This window comes from Rhamphochromis longiceps, linkage group LG15, assembly GCF_057381845.1.
Source record: "Rhamphochromis longiceps isolate RC_006_pf linkage group LG15, R_longiceps_female_GT1.1, whole genome shotgun sequence".
Lineage (NCBI taxonomy): Eukaryota > Metazoa > Chordata > Actinopteri > Cichliformes > Cichlidae > Rhamphochromis > Rhamphochromis longiceps.
The window spans coordinates 34,182,116-34,204,237 of record NC_140571.1 but is presented as its reverse complement, the minus strand read 5'-3'; the positions used below and the strand labels follow the sequence as shown (position 1 = coordinate 34,204,237).

At 39.8% G+C, this 22,122-nt stretch overlaps 1 protein-coding gene across 4 annotated transcripts in view; it reads right to left on the bottom strand.

Annotated features, from left to right (window-relative positions):
* Positions 1-7,088: 7,088 nt before the first annotated feature.
* Positions 7,089-22,122, bottom strand: part of epha7 (eph receptor A7) — an 86,499-nt gene continuing 71,465 nt past the window's right edge. For 2 of the 4 annotated variants that reach the window (XM_085382420.1, XM_085382422.1), the window contains exons 10-17: positions 21,311-21,424; positions 20,665-20,850; positions 20,324-20,385; positions 19,889-20,098; positions 18,869-19,018; positions 12,219-12,412; positions 11,427-11,582; positions 7,089-10,915 (exon numbers count right to left, since the gene is read on the bottom strand). In XM_085382420.1, coding sequence (XP_085238546.1) covers positions 10,801-10,915; positions 11,427-11,582; positions 12,219-12,412; positions 18,869-19,018; positions 19,889-20,098; positions 20,324-20,385; positions 20,665-20,850; positions 21,311-21,424 — 1,187 coding nt within the window. In that variant the 3' untranslated portion in view covers positions 7,089-10,800. Of the gene's footprint in view, positions 10,916-11,426; positions 11,583-12,218; positions 12,413-18,868; positions 19,019-19,888; positions 20,099-20,323; positions 20,386-20,664; positions 20,851-21,310; positions 21,437-22,122 lie in introns of all 4 variants that reach the window. The other 2 variants (XM_085382419.1, XM_085382421.1) reach the window with 1 other exon arrangement.

Here is a 22,122-nt window from a genome sequence, read left to right as displayed (position 1 = left end):
CGAGATTAACCTGAAAGCACTAGTGGGAACACAACGAATATGACTGCACATTTACATCATCCTAGTGCAAAGACAAAAACAACAAGCATGCTACTAACTTTAGCCGAGTCATTTAGACAGCTGTTAGCACATGATTCTCCTTATGCTGCTGAGAATATAGCCCAGAAGAAGCGGATAGTATAGCTTTTATTTTGGAAAGAGGCATTTCTCTGTAATAAACTCTCTTTTCCAAAGATCATTGATTCCTCAATCAGATACAGGGCTCGCAAAATCGCTAGCCCGACGTCCTGGGGCTAGCGATTTTTTTCAGACAGGCTACCCTGCCCGTCGGGCTATTGTAGGAAGGAAAAATCTATGTCAATGCTTTTGCATTCTTTCAGAAATGTAGCTGGGTAATTATGTCATTGGCATCGGTGAGCCACTGCCAATATGTGACATATTGAAATCGCGTTTGAATTTGCGCTTGTTTTTTTGCTTTCACTTTGCAATCGCGCGAACTGTGTATAGAGAGCGACAGCACTGATTGGTGAGTGATGATAATTTGCGCACCAATTCCTCTGACGTTGTCTTATCAATCGTTAGCTTACTATGCAAACATGACAAGTGAAATCTCCCGCAGCAAGCTTAAACATGTGAGAGGTTGATCATGCAGAGAATCGCTGAGCATTATGTGAGTGCGTGTGTAAAAGCAGCAGGATATATATTGTAGCGGATCAGGGCTGTTCGGGGTTCTGTTTGTACAGTTATGTTTTGTTTATGTTGCCATAGTGACGGGTGACGCCCTCTCGCTGCGACGGTGTGTCCTTCCGGGGTCAGAGGGCGCCCTGTGTGGTGTTGTTGTTGTTGCTGTGCTGTTGCCGCGCTGAGCAGTTAGCTAGCGGCAGTGTTGTTCTGCAGATGTCAATAAACGGCTGTGCTCCCTGGCTAGCTCACGGGAAGCAAGACCAAACGATACCTCCGTCTCCTCCTTGTCTGAGCTCGCCACATTGGTGTCAGAAGTGGGATGATGGTGGCACCCCATGTTCTGACCCGAGTGACTTTTACCCCGCCGGTCGTGACCGGCCGGTGCGCCAAAAGAAGGCACCTGGACATTTGCAGGACTTTGTGTGGGGTAATGGGGTCGTCGGGGACGACTGACCCCTTAGGTGGGGGCTATGTAGCGGGTCAGGGCTGTTCGGGGTTCTGTTTGTACAGTTATGTTGTGTTTATGTTGCCATAGTGACGGGTGACGCCCTCTCGCTGCGACGGTGTGTCCTTCCGGGGTCAGAGGGCGCCCTGTATGGTGGTGGTGTTGTTGTTGTTGTTGCTGTGCTGTTGCCGCGCTGAGCAGTTAGCTAGCGGCAGTGTTGTTCTGCAGATGTCAATAAACGGCTGTGCTCCCTGGCTAGCTCACGGGAAGCAAGACCAAACGATACCTCCGTCTCCTCCTTGTCTGAGCTCGCCACAATATCTTAGTTCTGCTGAGCCAAATAAGACAGGTCAGGGTGAAGAAGTGACAGCCAAAGAAAAACTTACCACAAAACGGAAAAGTTATGACAAATCAGACTATAAGGCAAAAAGAAAGTGCAGCTTTATGGTTTCATGGACAAAAGAATTTCTGTGGCTGCAATATGACAAGCGAAATAACCAGGGCTGCACATAAGTGGTCCGCAGGTGCGCATTCGCTGTCAAAATAAAAAACGGGCACAAGATATGAAGTTGCAATGCGTGTTTGCATACATAAGATTTTCAGGAGGAGGACAGACATTTATTTAGAACTCTTAAAGATGTCGAAGAAGCTCCTTTAAGCAATTACTGTGATGTTCCTCCACCTCCAAAGAAATGTCAGAAGGAGTCCGAACCACAAAAGAAGCACGTATTCTCGGAAAAGTAGTTGCAGGAGGTGAGCTGGCTTCAAACAAATGATGAACGCACAGAGATGTGGTGCGGACCCAGATAGCAAGGAGACATTGAACAGATGTTGATTTTCCATCTGAACCATCAGAATCGTCAGGATTGAAATGTCAACACAAAACCAATATTGAAACAACATTGAAATACTGATGAAACCTTACACTGACATTGAAATAACATTGATTCACTGTTGTTCTGTCATCGTTGATTGTTGATCTATTTATAGTTGACAAGGTGACAACAATCACGTTGAAAAACCATCGATTTATGGTTGAGCGGGAAATTAAAGCTGCTACCACTTGGACTATTCCGCAGCACCCCTATCACATTGGTACATCCCTCCAGGTAACCATTGTCTTGTACAGTAGAGCAGGACATTAGATTTACTCTCAGCGGAATTGACCGGAGAAGAATGTGCCGTGAAAATTTAATAAATGACAAATTAAAAAGGCATGAACATTTTTTTTGTATCGAAAAAATATCGAACCGTGACACCAAAGTATCGAACCGAACCGTGAATTTTGTGTATTGTTGCACCCCTACTATCTAGCATAAAACTGGATGAGAATGTGCAAAGGAGATGGTAGTGGGCACATGAACCACAGAACATGCATAGAGAAGCTTCCCCTTTGTTTATTTGAGAAGTCCCGCAATTGTGATGATCACAACAATGGGCTACAGTGTTACTGCATCTATCCATCTATGATATTCAGGGATTTCTATTGATATATGACTGACTATTTTGCATGTGCCAACAAGCATTAATGATAAAAGGAGGGAACTAGTTTATTAAACTATGACTTCAAGTGGCCCATGTCAGATACTGTAATGTTTGATTTCAGCTTGATTTGATTCAATTTAATTAAATTCAGTTAAATAGGACCAATTCATAGGAACAATCTTGTCAAAGCATTTTATAGTGTTGGGTAAAGATACTCTATTATTAGAGAAAGAAACACAAATACAAAAAGTTTTCAAGTGAATTAAAAGTCAGTCTAGGTGTCACGGTTCTGGGTCCGTTGGACCCAGTTTTTTGAGTTTATTATGTTTTGGTTTATTTTTGCATTATGGATTGTTTTCTGATGTTCTGGTGCTTTGTTTATTATTATCATTATAGATCTGTTTCTGTTATTCTTGGTGAGGGATTAGTTCTTAGGTTTTGGGTTCTCATGTGTATTGCAGTTCTGTTCAGTGTCTAGTCTGTCTCTCAGTTTCATGTCTGCATCTTGTTTAGTAATTCTTGTTTCCTGTCTTATTGTGAAAGTCTTTGTCTTATGTTAGTGTGTGCAGCTTAGCTCCCCTGTCTCGTCAGTTCTGATTTCCCCCAGCTGTGCTCTCCTTCTGTGTCTCATTCCCCTCGTTACTTCCCAGTGTATTTAAACTCTGTGTTTCTCTGAGTCAGTGTCGTGTCATCCCTCATGCTGTGTGGATCTCCCTGTGAGTTTTAGTTTGTTGTTTCCCTAGTTTAGTTTGTATGTTTTTTCCCTGCCAGCAAATAAAGCCGTGATTTTGAGTTCACCCCCTGAGTCTGTGAGTCCTGCATTTTGGGTCCAACTCCTGCCTGCCGCACAACGATCCATGACACTAGGTCTTTCTTTAATTGACAAGCTAGAGAGTAAGATTGCAGGAACTCCTTGGCATGTGCTTCGAGTATTCTGATAGAGGGTGTTGATTCATTTAAAGTAATATATTCATCCTCCTCTAACCAGGCGAGGCAAACTAAACCATAATGCTGATCAGTTATTAAACTTGTTACTGAGACAGACCGACCTATTGTCCCAAATTTAACTGATTTGCTTGTATGTGCAGTTGAGAGTGTTATATTATGCTTTCTTTGTGAGTTTTTATAATTAAACCGTGTTTTATAGATTTTTATTTTTTATTTTATTTTTGTTATTTGGTTGTTGGTGGCATGGGAGCAGAAAGACTCTGGAAGGATGGAATTTTGGATGATCATCTGTAACCATGGTTTATATGCAACTACCACAAACTTTTTTTGTAACGGAATATTTAGTTTTCTGAACTAATATTAGGAAATGTAGACTAGTTGAACCTGAACACAAGATATTTCATAATGATACCCTTACCTTTGTCCTACTTCAAAGAGAAATATGCACAGATATTATAGTGAGAATTATCAAAAAAATAGCTTTGGATGGATCCAGAGTTTTGGAAAACTGATGCGTCTGTCAGAAGGGTTGCAATAACACACTTTTCAAGGCCTGTAACCAGCTGTACCCTCTGGCCTTTTTAGCGAAATCAGAGAAGGAAAAAGTTTGTGTTTAGACTCAGCGTGTAGTGTGCTGGACAAGACCTGTGTGGGAATGTAATTCTGAAGCAGGACTGGGAAGGTTCAATACCTGTTGCACTTAATTTCATATTGACAAATATAACTTTTCAAAAAGTTCAGAGAAGTCTTTCTATATATTCCGTGGAAAATTCGTGAGTGCCCCCCACCCGAACCCCTAAAAATCAGTAGATCTTTTTGAACAATATCTTTTGAAAATTTGTTCCCATCATTTTTGATCCTTGGAAACTGCAAGTGCAGGAACCATGTGACATTTTCAGAGCCAAAATACATACTTTTTTTTTTTATTACTAGATTAAATATTAGCTTTACACTTTTTTTTAAAGGCTCCCTATGGTCAATATGATGGCGTAGAGGTTAGCACTATAGACTAATAGTAAAGAGGTTCTGGGTTCAAACTTTACTGGGGTCATTGACTGTTGTCTCTTGATGTTGATCAAACGTCAATGAAATCTTGAGTGGTCTGTAAAATCACAGAGGAGATTGAAATAGTTTTCTTTCATTTTGTTATACTCTCTCTGTGTATACCCATGACAGGAGATATCCCTAATATTGTCATTTCAGGCTAACAGCTGTGGCTTTGGAGGAGAAGTTTGTGACTGGAAGTTTGAAGGAAGAACTAAAAAACACTGTCTTAGCCAGAGTACAAAGAGAAGAGCTGCACAAAGCCACTTTAAGATGAGATCCTTGTTCTTTAAGTAAAACAAGACTACAAATGCCTGGGCCCTATTTCAGGAAGCCGGTTTAGTGCAAACTCTGAGTAAGTATACCCTGAGTTAACGAAAACTCTGGGTTTTCGGTTTCACAAAGCGAGTTTAGATTAATTCTGAGCGAGTTACTATGACAACACACTCCGTGAAGCTAACCTGCCCCCTAGCAGGTTTACTTCAACTAACCCTGACGTTCTCCGCCTCTTTGTCAGAAACCTGACTGTAGGAAGTGTCAGACATGGCGTGTCCCTTCCTTGAAGAGCCAGTAGATGTTGAAGCCCAAATTCTCCGCAGAGCTCTCCGCCGGGAGAGAGTGATTAGAGCGCGTTTGGACATTTTATCATTTCCTGATGATTTCCTGTGTGAACGTTACCGTTTTTCAGCACAATCTACAATTTATTTGAAGAACATCCTCAGGCCTAATATTGCTCATGTGACACATCGTGGACATCCTCTCAGTTCTGTACATATTATTTGTATCGCACTTCGCTTTTTTGCAAACGGGAGCTTTCTGTATAATATTGGTGACGCTGAGCACGTTTCCAAGGCTACCGTCTGTCGGGCAGTCAGGAATGTTACAGTTGCACTGAAACGTCTCCTGTACTCGTCTGTGGTGTTCCCCGGTCATAGACCCACAAGATTTATCAAAGAGGGATGCCACAAAATTGCAGGTATCAGGATGAACGAAACTTAATTCATGATGTGGTGATATTTGAACTACTTAAATTTTACATTTATTTTCACGGTTCCCAGGCGTGATTGGCTGTATAGATGGCACTCACATTCCAATCATTGCTCCTTCAGTAAATGAAGGAGACTATGTGAACAGGAAGTCTTTCCACAGCATTAATGTACAGGTACATAGTTCCCTGTAGCATTTCAAACTAACAAATTATTTCATTATTAGTAATGGATGCTAATTTGTGTTCTCTGCACTGTGAAGATCATATGTGATGCTGCCAACATTATCACAAATGTGGAAGCCAAGTGGCCAGGCTCTGTGAGTGGTGGTGGTGGAGGACCCCCACCTGTTTTTCGGGCCTCCGCTTTTTTTCTAGTGGCCATAACGGGTCACATTTGAGCATACAGAGTAAGCAAATATGTACTTGTAATGCTCAGATAATTTCAATAAGTGCTTACAGAGGGGAAATTAATGTAGCCTCTAACTGCAATTGATTTACATCAGACAAACAGACCAAGCACTATGGCTCATAATACAATTACACCTTACCTGTTTGGACTATATTTTTATATTTCATTTTTACTTGCTGCCAGGAACGTTTGGGGCCTGTTGGGTTGCACCTGCGCTCACATCACATCACAAAATAAAATGTATGAAATAAAAAATAAAATAAAATATAATAAAATAACGTGTTAAATGGGTGGAAATCCCTAGATCAATGTTTAAATTAACACTCACGCATTGACTCTGTCGGCTATGTTTTGCCATGCATGCTCCCTTTCTTTTGCAGCTGAGGCTGTGTTACTTTTTTTTCTGCAAAATTTGCATGTTATCGGCATATACTGCCATCAGAATTTCGGCCTCAAGCGCTGTAAAATACATTGACCGCGCTTTCTTTCCCTCCGTCTCCATGGTGACTCGCTTAATCTGTGCTCCACTAATCAGGGCTTTATGTATCCTCGTGCGTGCGCTTAACTTGGGGTTAAAGCAACTCCGCGTTGATTGAACTAATTGTTATCAGCCTTTCTGAAACCGAATATTCCGAGTTGGACAGTTCGGGGTTACTCAACCCTGAGTATCGTTTTTCACTCTGAGTTTTCTAAACCGGCTTCCTGAAATAGGGCCCTGGTGTTTCCAATCAAATAAAGACTCAACAGAGAACACCCATATGGAAAAGAAATAGTAAAAACTTATGTGATTACTCATGAAAGTGGCCACTTTCTCATTACTTTCATACATTGTTTTAGTAAGTATCCAAAACATACAAGTTTTATTATATAATTTTTCAAGGGATCTTATATCTGTTTTCACTCTTATATGCTTTTCATACAAGTTTCACAAAAGACACATACAAAATTTATAAGATTTATATATATCTTTTCCATATGGGCAATGATGTTGAATACCTGTGTCCACAACTAAAAATGGCAAAAAAAACATAACACAGGATAGGATAAACGGCGTATAAAGAAAAAAAAAACACTGCAAAGGAGACTTGAAAATTATATAGATTGTATTATATTTCCAAAAATATATGTACAGTCTATTACAAAGGTTACAAAGCAAAAAGAATTGTCTATGTAACAAGAAACTGTCTAATTAAATGATCTTACAGTTCTGCTTTTGGGGAAAATACTTTTGACCAGTGAATATTCTCAGTACTCTGATCACAGAAAAATAAATAATGAATCAACATTTATATTACTGTACAATAAACTAGAAGGCAAAATCAAAACAGTCAAAGGAAAGATGGGAATCCTATTAGCTGTCTTTGGTCCTAAATGAACAAAATATGTACAACTGAAATCTTGTGGGTGACAATAGTTCATCTGTGAAATAGAAAAATATAGTGCATTTTCAATGTATCCAGAGCTCTCTACTGAGTAATATGTGTAAAAAAAAAAAAAAAAAAAAAAAAAAAACCCAAAGAAAATCAATATAAATAAAATGTACAAGTTTTACAATTAGACCATATACAAAGATGTCCTCAAACCCCAGCTCTTTCTCAAACAGTTGACAGTGCTGCACTCTTTGGAAGCATCCACCACCTTGCCAAAGTGGAGAAACAAATTTCCAACTGCTGAACCACAAGATTTAAAAAATATGTTTGTATTCTATCTGCTACTCCTAAATTTCAGCCAGCACTCTATACCCTGCAGGTTCCTTTTATTTTATTTTATTTTTTGCCTTTTTTCATTTAAACTTTTTTTTTCTCCATGAAACAGAGTCACAACTAAACTTTTTTTCTCCTGTTTTTTCCAGAGTTGAGCAACCTGAAGTTCAGCATGATTCAAGTTGAAACATTGTATTGATTGCATCCTGGCCTTAATCTCAGTTTGGCTCAAACTGCTGTCTTCCCAGAACAGAAAGAAAAGAGGGACAGAGGCATCCTACAGTAGGTGTGAGGGGCCTTCTCCAGGGGTCTGCTTTGAAAATCAGAGCAGGGTGTAGGGAGTTGATGGTGAGAGACAGAGCGCTGCCTGTGAACTGGGGAGTTTTGTGCTGACTGAATGACTTTATGCCAGTATTCAATTCAAAGGCCCAATTGCTGAGGTCTGCTGTATGGATAAAGGGAGGTTGTGTATGACATAATGGGCTGGTCAGGGCTAATTTTGGGCGTCTCATCCCAAGATGAATCCCACTGTGAAAATGGATTTAAACAGTGCATCCACACTAAGCCAGATGACGTTGTTCATTTTAGGACAAAACTGCATGTTTTTCAAACTGAGAAGGAATTTTTCATCCACACAAGCATGGTTTAAATATGTCAAACTAACAGGTGGCAATACAGCAAACGGTTGAGAAAGTACAGAAAAAATGTGACTTTGAAATGACTTAATTGATTACAGAAGCTGAAGTTCTAAACCCTGTGTGTTGTCCATTGTCAAGACTATATCTTAGCCTTTTTTGGTGAGGCTCAGGATTCAATAATGTCTGTGGAGGCCTTTTTTGTTGTCTTTTCTAGATTTTTGAACCAATTTCGGTCACAGGCTTAGGGTGGACAAAAGGTAAAAAAAGAACCCTTTTTTAGTGCTTGTGGCCCAATGTGGACATTTCAAAGATGACAGAGGAAAAAATGAAGAAAGCTTCAGTTGGTTTTACTGGCTGTTAGCGAGCTCCAGGTTGATTCCTGATTTGGTTGTACTTTTTTCTATGGTGAGAAAATAAGTAAAGCTTTGAAAACACAGAGTTATGTTTAAGGTCGCAGCAGCAGTGAGAGAAGAACACCACTTCCCTTTATGTGACAGCTGAATACCTACATTTTCGTATCAAAGGACAGTGCAGTAAAACAAATTCAACATTGAAACTTTTCCTTTTTTTGGGAGTCTTGTTTGTTTGTTTGTTTGTTTGTTTTTGAAGTGGAGACAGATGGCACCAAATAGGTTGATTGGCTTTTAGCACATCCTCTGCACAGCCCCCTCTTCTCTGTTCTCCATAGAAAGCCATATGGAAGAAAAGAAGAGGAATCTTAAGAAACACTTTAATGCATGTTCTGTCACATCTGCTCCTGTGAGTGATGAGCTGCAAAGACGCATGAATAAACAAGGAGGCTGCATGGCTGCCTGCAGAGCCGGGACGGAGGGATTTAACAACACAGTCCGTGTCTGAGAGGAGCTCCATGGTTTGGTCTGGCATTTTCATACCTAGACCCTGAAGGGGCTTGTTGATTTTTTTTTTTTTTTTTTTTGTTAGAAAATGATGTCAGCATGGCTAATTGGCACCATTTAAGTGTTTTATCTCTGCAGTCACTCAATTCAACATTTTCATGCCACGTTAGAGTCTCATCACATGTTTAACATATCATAGCGGCAAAATACAACATGATTATTTCATTTGATGAGTTGGCATGGTATTTTTTCCAAACCATTTCAGGTCAAAGAGGTACATTTGTTTCCTTTTGCAGCAGTGACTGAATCTTTCCAAAGGTTTTGTCTCAGAATAGCACACCCATGCTTTCTATGTCATCTAGCACCTTAAAAAGTCCCAGTCGAGGACAATTTCTACCTGGTAATTATTGCTCTTTTTAGTCCAACTCTTTCTCACTGACTGTGTCACTTGTGGCATAAAACAGAGTCTGTGCACACAAGTTCAAGATAAAAAGACATCATGCTAAAAACAAACACACAAAAAAAGGAAGTAGTACAACACTGAAATGAGCCACAGAAAGCAATGCCATTGAAGTGCCTAAAATAGTGGCAATACTTAAACACATTTTAAGGCAGTATTACGTCTCGTCAATTCTTGAACGCACTCGCAGCTAAACAATTCTTCAAAACAACCACTATGTAAAACATTTTAGGCAAAATGATGGCAAAGCACAGCTGCAACTCCAATACAATCTTTCAAACGTGCTGACACATCAACCATACACATACACATACAACCAAGTGTATCCCATAGTGAACACTAAGGGAAGGATAGATGAAGGATATTGCTACTCTGATAGAAAAAAATTCTGGTGATTTAAAGAACAGTTTGCTTCCTGCATCTCCATCTGTGCTGCACTCATCAGAAAATTGTTTGCTAAAAAATGCTGAAAATTTGAAACCAGGTCAAGAACCCACTCCAACAGGCTGCAAAACAAGCGTGTGAGGATAATATTTTCACTTCAACAGCACATGAAGGAAAACAAAAGTCATTGCAAACAGTCCAGTACAAAAAGTACTTTGAAATCTGCACCTAAAAAGTTCTGTCTCTGTTTGGATAAAAGAGTTACCCTGTTGTCACATCCAAAGAGGAGAGGAAAAAGAACTTTTATATGTGCCAAAACGTGTCATCGTGGCAGACACAAAGAAAAACGAAAAAAAACAAACAACTAAAACCGCTTCAAGGTGTTGTAGTTCGTATAAAGGAAATCCTTAGACAACGTGTGCACATAAAGAGAAATATAAGCGGCAAACTCCTTTCCAATGCGCTGTTTGATATGTGGTTTAGTTTGTACGCGCTTCTACAAAAAGAAGGGAAAAATACATTTGTCTCATCCAGGTAGTTTCTTTTTTGTTGCCGTTTTTTGCCCTTTTCCTCTCTTTAGTGCCCTTTAAAGAGGCGGACCACAATCATTCACTGAGAAACAAAGGAATGATTTCACTCCAGGCACAGCCAGAAGAGTCAGACATCATACGTCTGTTTGCTTTGACAATTATTCCATTTATGTCCCAAGTCAAGTTTTGTTCTCGCCCTCTCCGAAGGCAGCCTGTCAGAGATCGTCACACCTGGACACCTGTGCCGTGGAGGTGCAGCATCTGGGCTCTCATAGTCTGTATGCTGCTCATGATCTTTTTCTGATGGCCCACCAGAGTGATCCCCAAGCTCATCACATCCCTGGAAAAGAGGACAACATTATGAGTCAGTGCACCATCACAGCCTCAGCTTTTCCATTATTGTGAGTATACAGCTAAACACAGCAGGCTTGTTTATGAATCTTAATAATGAATTTTCACAAGGTGAGATAGCAAAACCCATAATCTAAAGTAGTCTTTTTTTTTCCCCCTTTGGGAAGTTTGGAGCTCTTTTTATCGAAATATACTTGGTAATGAGTTTATCAAGATCACAGGTAAACAATATGGAAACAAAAAAATAGGCTTATTCCCAAGACAATGTGGTTCAGAAAAAGAACTGTTTTTTCTTGGTGAAATAAAAGCTAGTATTAGCCACTTTATGGTGGGTTACAGAAACTCAAAACACATTCTAGCAACAATTCTACTTCTGAATACAGCTGAAGCTTTTACTCAAGGACAAGTAATAAAGTGTAGAGGAGAGCACAGTTTAAGCATAGTTGGTTTTAATGTTCCCTACTAATGCTTAAACCCCTTCGGGTTTCCTATCTACTCACTCGATTGACATCCTGGCCACAGATTCCAAGGAACTGTAGCCAGCTGCTGTGAAGTTGTCTCTGTATCGCTCCATCTTGATGGCTTCCAGCCACTCTCCCACTGAGCGGAAAGAAGTGAAGTCTGGTGTGCTCTGATCTAACAGGGGACTAATTGGTCTGTGGGATGAGCACAGAAAAATGGTTAAGTCTTATGCAAAAAGGAAACGTTAGGCTGAAAACACAATCAAACAAGAGATGAGACAGAGCGGTGACCAAAGGCATCCAGCAGTGCGGTAAATTATAAGCAGGGGAAAAACTTGCTGATTGGAGGCTTTGGTCGATAAGAATATCACAAATAGATGTTGCATTCCATGCTCTGCTTCTGAAAAATGTTTTTGTCAATATCCTTTCGATTTGAATACATTCCCAGGAACATACCCCGTACAGTCTCTGTACAGAAAATGCTTTTTAACCAGTTATAACCTCTGAGCCTCATCTCACAGTGGAAAGCATGTTCTGACTGCGAGAAGAATTCATTTGACAAACGTCAGAGTGAGCTCCGGAGTTCCCACTGCACTCCAAAGTACTAGAAACTCATTATAGAGATTGATTTAAAAGCCCTGCTATTGACCATAAAGGCATGAAAGCTGCTTTGGGCTATCGATCCCCTTGGATTTATCTTTCATCTTTGAACTTGAGAGGCTAAATCATCCACTGGACACTCTAGATCATCTACCAGTGTGATAAGTTGAAGTTCTATAGCTTATGAAGCCTACATTTTATAATAAATCATTAGGGGTCTTATTTCCATACCTTGTACACGTTCCCACTGGGGTTTTCAGTGTGTTAGGGTTACGTATCATCTTATCAAGGATGCCAACTATTTGATCAAATTTGGGGCGTTCGGCTCGGTCTTTCTGCCAGCAGTCCAGCATTAGCTGATGTAAACCCGGCGGACAGTCCATGGGGGCTGGAAGACGGTATCCTTCCTCTATTGCCTTAATGACCTGTAAAATTTAAAACAGACGAAGAAAGTAGCATCAGCCTTTGGTATCATCCTAAATCCAAACAAAAAACAAAAAACCTCTAACCCATACCTCAAACCCTTCAGTCTCAGCCTAGCTTTTTGCCATTTAACACCAGCTTTTAGCATCAACCTAATCCCAACCTCCTGCCCTGTACTCTCACTAACAGCGTTGACTATCATTTGAAACCCTTCAGAGTCCAGTTTTAGTTTCACGTTAACTCTAAACCCTAACCCACAACCCTTTAGCATTAGTCTATAGTATAATATTACCACAAGCCAAGCTCACTAAGCTCTTGGTATATAGCAGTATTGTACCTTAATTATGTCATGGTTACCTAAAACACTTAGACCTGAGAAAAAATTGTCTATCATGTGCCAGCTTTGTTACAGTCAATGGGATCATGAGGATTTAATGCAGAACAATTTAGAGTAGCTATAAGCAGCATCATTCTGCTATATAACCTCTTTCTGGAATGGTTAATGATCTCAAATTCTATCTGTGGCCAAGTGTTTTCAATTTATGTGCAGAAGATTGTCACCCAGCTTGAGAGCTAAGATACCGTAAACTTAAAGCAAAGATTTTTAAAGCAATGGGCATCTTGTAGATAGACTTGACCTTTACCAAATTTGCTACATAATTAGTATGTGTATTACTAAGAGATATTTGCATGTAACTTTTTGTAGGACCTGGGATATCTTGGCCTTTAAAGCATCAATGAAGATTATCTTTATTTCAGTCTGTCTCCCCCTCGACTTTATGGAAGTGTAATACTAAACTCACTAATTACCCACTGAATAAAGTTGGCCTTATCTTGGTCACATTTTTCACCAGTTTGAACTGTGGACACAATGGCACCCATACTAAACAACTATTTAATGTATAATTCAAGCACACACACAGATTGGGTTTAGATTAGGGTGGGTGGGGAGTGCTGGATAATTTTATTCAACTCATGAGTACTATTCCTCATATGTCTAAACAAAGACCTCTTGTACAGTATATACCAATAAACAGAAAAGAACTTCTGCAACGTTTTTTGACCTAATTTACACATATCGTTTTATGCAGAGTTAATAAAAATTCAAGGTTTTTAAAAATTGTAGGTGCAACAGGAACATTATGCAACAAGCTCTCCTTCCTTTAATGTGTTGAGATGTTTATATCTCTGCATATATTCATCAGCTATTCTTGTCAGGACTGCTTAGACAAGAATGAGTCATGGAGGGAACCAGTGTCAAAACACTGAAACCGTTGGGAAAAATGCAAATAATGTTCTTCCTGTATCCCTGGAGGATGTTTGCTGACATCTTGACAAAGTGAAAAAATTTCTGACATTGATGTCTGTCAAGCAGCAGACGGTCAAAACACCACATATCCCACTTTCACGCCCAACCATCTTGTTTAGCATTTCTAACATCTGATTGTTCAATCAGCAGGCCTCTGCTTTGGAACGCAGGAGAATATTAATCATATTTAGCTACGATGCTGTGGGTGCTAAAACAGGAAGCCATATAGGAATCTTAAAGCCAGAACTCACTCGCCTTTCACTATCAATCAAAATGTGTCAAGTGTCTGAGAATAAGGAACAGCTTCAAATGGTCTGGCACTGTTGGATTATCTCAGTGGGAGTTGGCAGGAAAGAAGGCAACAGCACTCAGAGAGCTGCGGGTGAGTCAGTCATTATAGCAATTTGTGACATTTGTAAAGTGAAGAGCGGGATTGAAAAAACCCCCACATTTGTTCATAAAGGTAGAAAAATGTGGGTAATGTCCAGAGTCAGGAAGATGACTTTGAATTTACTTGATGGTGAGGCTGCAAGATGGGTAAAAGAATGAATCATGATTACAAGTCTGTGGTTCATGAGTCAAGTAAGTGGTATTCCTCTGCACTTTAACCTCTGGGTGGTCTTGGGTCGATTTGTGCCATTTTTCATTGTTCGTATACACGCCATTTGCACTGTGTTGAACGGAATATAGCCAACTTTTCCAAAAAAAAGTCTGGTTACATATATTTCAAAATTCCAGTCTGACTCCCTTAAATTAGCTTCAGTGGCTGAGCTACAGATAAACTTACACTATTGGTCCTAGTGGTCGATTTGTGCCCCATTGAAACCCATTATAAACGCTATTTCCCATTCCACGGTCATTACAACCAAATAATGGGCCATCTTCCGAATGTTGGTGGTACTCGGGAGTCCGGGCCTTGGAATTGTATCTTTTGGGAAATATTTGATTTCTTTGTTTTTTGGGGCTAAAAAAAACAGTGCGGCCATGTGACGAAACCGGGATATAAAGGGTTAAAATCCGCGAAATGTAATTAAAACTTGATATGAATATTTCAAGGTCTAAAAGATTGGCTAATTTAAAGTGGAAAAAAATATTAATATATAGATATTTTATGGCACTTTTCATGGCGTGGTCGATTTGTGGCTCTAAGCCCAATAGTGTATGCATTTTTCTAGGACCCCCCCAGAGGTTAAAAACACATGTGTTAGGAGTACCCTACAGAGCTTTGCGATCTTTAGCTCTGAGACACTGAGTTGAATTACATTAGCCTTTGTTTTAGACTGCAGTTCTTGTGGCTTCAGCACAGGGAAATCTTTTTACTCTACTTCCTCTTTTACTTTGGGATGCTTACAAATGTGTTTATGTTCACATTTATTTGATTTAAAAAAAGGTACAGTGATCATTTAGTAATTAATGAGGACACTAGTGCATCATATAAATGTGCTTTGATTTAACCTTATAGGTTAATTTTCATCAGTTTTTCCTGGTTGCTCCATAACATTTGAAACATTCAAAGGAAACTTAGATGGGAAAGTATTTCTGCTTGGATTAAAAAACTTAAACAAATAAGGGTCAAAAATAATTACATAACATAACATAACAATTACAAACAAACATTAACTACATTACAAAGTTCAGAAGAACAGTCAAAACCACATTATTAGAATACGAAGTGATTGATAAACAGGCACTACTTCAGGTTATGAAAGCACACTTGACTGTCCAGCAGCAGCTGTTTTACGCATTTGATGTTGCTGTTCCTTAGTTCCTTTTGTCACCGTGTTCTAGGCATACACTGATCTACGAAGCTTGGAAAGAAAAGCGTCCGGACTTCTTTAGGTTTCTTGAAGACGTTTGATGTTTCATCTGAGAACAGTCTTCAGTTCTAAGAGCAAATGATGGAGAGTCCCAGATTTTAAGCCCTATGGGAGTGTCCGCCAAGAAGGTCACGGACCCCCCCCCCTCCCGTCTTCAAGAAACTTAAAGAAGTCCAGACGCTTTTCTTTCCAAGCTCCTTAGACTACGATGACCTGGATGACTGAGAACCTTCATAGACATAGGCATGCACTGCTTGATGAGAAAAGGCCGGCTTAGTGGTTGTTATATTCCATTGCATTAACTTTTTATCTAAAAATCATGGCGTCAATAGATAAATTGATCCTTAATTGATCTTGTGTAAGTGTATTCACAAGTTTTAAAACTTGTGTAGTATTGACTGCCAGAGTCACAGACACTCAATGTCTGGGGTGACAAGGTACTAAACCCTGAGTTGCTCATGACTGGAGTGTGAGCAGGTGATAGATGTAGAAAGACCATGCTTACTTGAATGAGACATGTTATATAAAGCACATTGAGTGCTTAAGTCGAGTAGAAAAGTGCTATATAAGAATCAGTGTGTGTTGTGAATTTATTATTATGCCAATATTTTTCTATTCACTCACTAATAAGTCATCATCTTACTACAAAAACTAACTTACAGAGTTTGCAGTATAATATAACCAGGGGACTTAGGAAAGCTAGACAGATAACTGATTGTATAACTTCCACCAGGTCACCAGCAAACCACTTAGTTGGTTGGTTCTATTTTAGCCACACACTTCTCAAGTACAGAAGATATTACATTTCAGCTCAGCTCTCTTACTTGAAATTACTTGTTGGCACCTACAAGGCACAAACTACCCGAGTATTGCTGCAAAGAGAATACAACAGTTTTCACAGTAGTTGCAATACTGCTGAGATGCATAGGCATTAGGGGTGCAACGATACACAAAATTCACAGTTCGGTTCGGTTCGATACTTTGGTGTCACGGTTCGATATTTTTTCGATACAAAAAAAATGTTCATGCCTTTTTAATTTGTCATTTATTAAAATTATAAATATATATTTTAACTCAAAAGTACAGTTTTTAAATTTAACCCTAACCCTTGTGCGTGTTTTTTATTTTGACAGCGAATGCGCACCTGCGGACCACTTATGTGCAGCCCTGGTTATTTAGCTCGTCATATTGCAGCCACAGAAATTATTTTGTCCATGAAACCATAAAGCTGCACTTTCTTTTTGCCTTATAGTCTGATTTGTCATAACTTCTCCGTTTTGTGGTAAGCTTTTCTTTGGCTGTCACTTCTTCACCCTGACCTGTCTTATTTGGCTCAGCAGAACTAAAATATATATCGTGCTGCTTTTACACACACACTCACATAAGCTCAGCAATTCTCTGCACGATCAACCTCTCACATGTTTAAGCTGCGGGAGATTTCACTTGTCATGTTTGCATAGTAAGCTAACGATTAATAAGACGATGTCAGAGGAATTGGTGCACAAATTATCATCACTCACAGATCAGTGCTGTCGCTCTCTATACACAGTTAGCACGATTGCAAAGTGAAAGCAAAAAAACAAGCGCAAATTCAAACTGATTTCAATATGTCACATATTGACAGTGGCTCACCGATGCCAATGACATAATTACCCAGCTACATTTCCGAAAGAATGCAAAAGCATTGACATATATTTTTCCTTCCTACAATAGCCCGACGGGCAGGGAAGAGATAGATTTTGGTAGCCCGACTGAAAAAATTGCTAGCCCCGGGACGTCGGGCTAGCGATATTGCAAGCCCTGTATCTGATTGAGGAATCACTCATCTTTGGAAAAGAGAGTTTATTACAGAGAAATGTCTCTTTCCAAAATAAAAGCTATACTATCCGCTTCTTCTGGGCTATATTCTCAGCAGCATAAGGAGAATCATGTGCTAACAGCTGTCTAAATGACTCGGCTAAAGTTAGTAGCATGCTTGTTGTTTTTGTCTTTGCACTAGGATGATGTCGGCGTAAATGTGCAGTCATATTCGTTGTGTTCCCACTAGTGCTTTCAGGTTGATCTCGTTGAAATGACCTTAACGCCACAACACGGCAAATCTCCGTTAACGAGCTACCGCCGATCGCCCCGTGCATGGGGCTAGACGGCCTACACGTTAACGAGCTAACTGCGCTAACACACTAGTTCCCACCCATGTAATTGAGCATTGCATGGCACATCCAACATACTGTTTTACTTTAGTTCATGACTCGCTTACCTTCAGGGTCATACGTCACATGAAAACCAAAATAATTCCAAACGCCAGATCTGAATGTTGCAAGGAGAGCTTAACTTCTGTCTTGCTAGCTTGCCCTGCGCTCTTCCTTCTGACTATGCTGTCTGTGTTGAGCGCTCAGTGGATCTGCGCTCGACAGTGCAGCCTAGGCGGAGTAGTCGAACGCAGATTCACTGAGCGCTCAACACAGACAGCATCGTCAGAAGGAAAGTTGATAAAATAAATTACAAATTTTGTATTGTTCAATACATATGCGTACCGAACCGAAAGCACTGTATCGAACGGTTCAATATCGATACGAATATCGTTGCACCCCTAATAGGCATTTATGTTTTTGCAGGAGTTCTTTAAAATTTAAGCAAAGCAAATGTCTTTGCTCTCATTGCTGACTTGTTTGCAGTGTAATTGGTTCAACACTGCTAGTCACATTGGTTCCCATTACCATAAGTCATTATAAACTTTTAAAGACGTTTGAATCAAAAGCATTCTGCATGACAAGTGTTTTCCACTCCTGTTATTTATATTAATAACACTACCAAATCCATGCTCTCAGGGCTTCATTTCAATGCATGTCCCACTTCAGGCTTGTTTCTCCTTCAAATGGATTCAAGCAGCATGATTATAGCAAGACTTCTTGAACTAATTAAGCCCAAGGTTACTGTCATCGCAGAGCTGCTCTCATGAGGATCTTGTAAGAAACCTCAAAAAAGAATTGCGAACCAGAATTTCTGTCTGTGATTTTTTTCAATGTTTTAATGGGAGGACTTTATTAGTCATAATTAAGGGTGAACTTCTGGGGAAATTGTCATACTCTGACAACTCGTGTCTGGCTTCAGATAATATTTTGTGAAATAGTAGTTTTCATTCAAGAATCTGATTGGAAGTAATGCACAGACTTCAGTGCACTGAGACCCTTAACACTGGTTTATAATTTGGGTCACTTACATTAATAAGATCTAATTGTGACTATCATTATTATTGTTATTACAAGTGTTGAAACCAGTGAATGTGTTTTCCTGTCAGTCATGTTATGAACGTACATCCAGAAGTAACTTACATCTTGGTTGGACATGTCCCAGTAAGGCCGTTCTCCATACGACATAACCTCCCACATGACAACACCGTAACTCCACACGTCACTTGCAGAGGTGAATTTACGGTACTGAATAGCTTCTGGTGCAGTCCACCGGACAGGGATTTTTCCACCCTGTTCAGTAAAACAGTATCAAACGATTTTTATGCATTTTTCAGTTATATGCAAAAATACACATAAGACACAAAACAGCTTTAGCAGACTTTTACCGACTTTTAGTTATTAGCTATAAGATTTAATAGCTACTAAATCCTTTATCAATGTCATAAAGCTTAGTGTAAATAGTTGGCTGGTCTTGCTCTTTTGCTTCTGAGAACCTTGACGAAAGTGCATCCATTCTTCTTTTTACAATGTAAAAAAATGTAATGCAAACTTAATGTTTTACCATTTTTACTGTTTTGCTGCTCACAAAACCGATATCAGCTGAAAGACTACACACTTGAAGTACTGGCTTGGTATTTTGTGGAGTTGCAATTGAATGTCCATCATATATTCGAACCACCCTAAATATTACATTACACATTTTTATCTTTTTCTTGAGGACATTTCCAGTCCTTCCCTTCACCATAATGCTAATGAGTAAAATCCATTTTTAGTGTTGCCATTTTACAATTTTACAAATTAATCTGATTCACTTTAAGGGTCTCTTGATTATTGAAGAATTCAGGTTGTTCCCTGTTGTGAATTCGCCAGATGGCCACTAATAACAGCATTTAAAATTCCAGACATTTTAATGATTTTCATTTATATAACAATTATAATTGAACTCTAAAGCATTATTAAATATTCGATTTTAATGACTTACACCTTTAAAGCATTCCAAAAGACCGTCCTGTTAGGAAGTTGTGGTAAAATACACAGTTTCACATACTAAAAATGGTGTAGAGTAGGCTGGTGCTCACTCTAACATTCACAAGCAGTGACTTGATTAGAGAATTCAGACAGGGCTCTTGGTGGGGAGAGCAAGTGCTTTAATTGACTCACGGTTGTTGTGTAGACAGCCTCGGGATCGTCGTCTATCACCCTCGACAGGCCGAAGTCAGACACTTTACACACGAGATTGCAGTTGACCAGGATATTCCGTGCAGCCAGATCACGATGGACATATCCCATATCGGAAAGGTATCTCATTCCCGCTGCTATACCCCGCAACATTCCCACCAGCTGGATGACTGTGAACTGGCCATCGTGTTTCTGCATGGCACAGTAAAACACAGACAGGTCAGCCATTTTCACTGACCATGATGGAAATGTAGGTCACAGCACTGCAGCAGCTTCAGCACAAGATTTATGATATTTATGCACTGCACAAATTCTGCTGCAGACTCCCCACTCTCTGAGACATTTTCCAGCAAACTGCAGGGAAAAGTTACAAAAGATGCCGCTCAGAGCCTCCTGCACATCGAAGGTTATACTTACCCTGAGGAAAGCATCTAATGAGCCGTTCTCCATGTACTCGATGACAATCATGACTGGTTTTCCTGGAGAAATAAAAAAGAAAGGGGATTATTAATTAACACCTACATTTTATTTGCTCACAAAGTACTCCCTAATAAAAAGCAGTTATTTTTAACCATACATTTCATTGCATTTAATTAAAGCTCACCATCTGCTCCTTTTATTACTGCATCTAAATGAGGAAATGCGACTAATTTCATGTGGTACGTCAGTCGAACTTTGCCAGCTAAATCTATTCTGATAATGCAGGTCTTACAGAATGTTTGAACTCCTTCATTTAGAGTTTTAAACATTGTGTTTACCTCTCGTCACGACTCCCTCCAGATGAACGACATTAGGATGGTCAAATTGTCCCATAATGCTGGCTTCACACAGGAAGTCACGCCTCTGCTTCTCAGTGTATCCCACTTTGAGTGTCTTGATGGCAACTGACACATCCCGTTTTCCAGGCAGCTTCAGTCGGCCACTGCACACCTCTCCAAACTCTCCTGCGTGAGGTGAAACTTCATGAGTGAGGTGGAGAGTGGGTACAAAAAAACGAAGAAGCAGCACTTCAAGATGACAAATTTATTAGTGTATTTTGAGACAAAGCAGCTGTGCAGAGCAGGAATACAAATTGGAGTGTGACACCTTGTTATACTCAGGGGAATGCAGCCCACACCTATAATAAGACATGCTAGAGATGCATAGATACTGTCATTGACCGCCTCTGTAAAACCCATGTGGCAGCAATTTTTCAGCTGTGGGTAGCGCTGTGATTGCCTCTACCAAATGTAGCCCACACATTAATTGCAATGAACTTTTTTCCCCTCTTTGCAATTGCTCCATCAATACACGATGCATAAAGCTGTGTCCCCATTCAAGGTGTAAATATTTGGTTGTCAGTGTGATATACGAGAGCACCGACTGACTAAACACAAAGAGCTGAGAGACATGGGATGGGCTCACCTGCTCCAATAACCCGCTCGATTTTAATGCAAGAGGCATCCAGCTCCTTGGCAAATTGATGGACAGCCCTGTTCGGGTCCTCGTAGGTTTCGGGGTCAATGTAGGTTTTGGTGCCTGGAAATTTAACTGTAGAAAGGTAAGAGGATTACTGTTAATGATTAAATATGCACACTGCGCACCAGCGGGTGCTTGACAGGCAAACGATTGGTAAGGCCAGTGAGTCAGAGGGAATTGCTGAGCAGTCAGCGGCTGGTGTCAAAAAAGGGAAGCTAAGATTTGAGTAACCTGTGCGTTGTGCTTTTTATGAGGTTGTTGGTTACATTTCACCTCTTTGCAGAGACCGGCTGTATTCAACTCGGTGCTTTTCTATCCATGATATCATTCTATGGATAGCGGGGTATTTTTATGTGTGATTGAGTGGGTGCGGGGCTATCCCACTCTTAAATCTCCTATCAGTTTGCTCATAACAATAAGCTTTATAGCCAACAGTGAGCACGTTTTGTTTTGGGGGGTTTTGCATGTATTTGAATTTTTTGACTCATTTTTGAAGTTCTGCAGTTGCTAAATGACATTGGTTTTCAGGGTTCAGGAATTTATCAAAGAAATTTAAGTGTCTTTATTTTGGACTGTATAATTTTCAGACTGATAAGCAAAGGTGTTTATTTATGTATTTATTTTATTTATAAGGAACCCCATTAGCTTCCACAATAGTGGTCTTTCTGGGGCCCAAGCGATGAAGTATGATCTAATACAGCATTACACAGTAAAAAAGTAGATTAAAAAAATATCCACATCATTTGGCTCTTACAGCC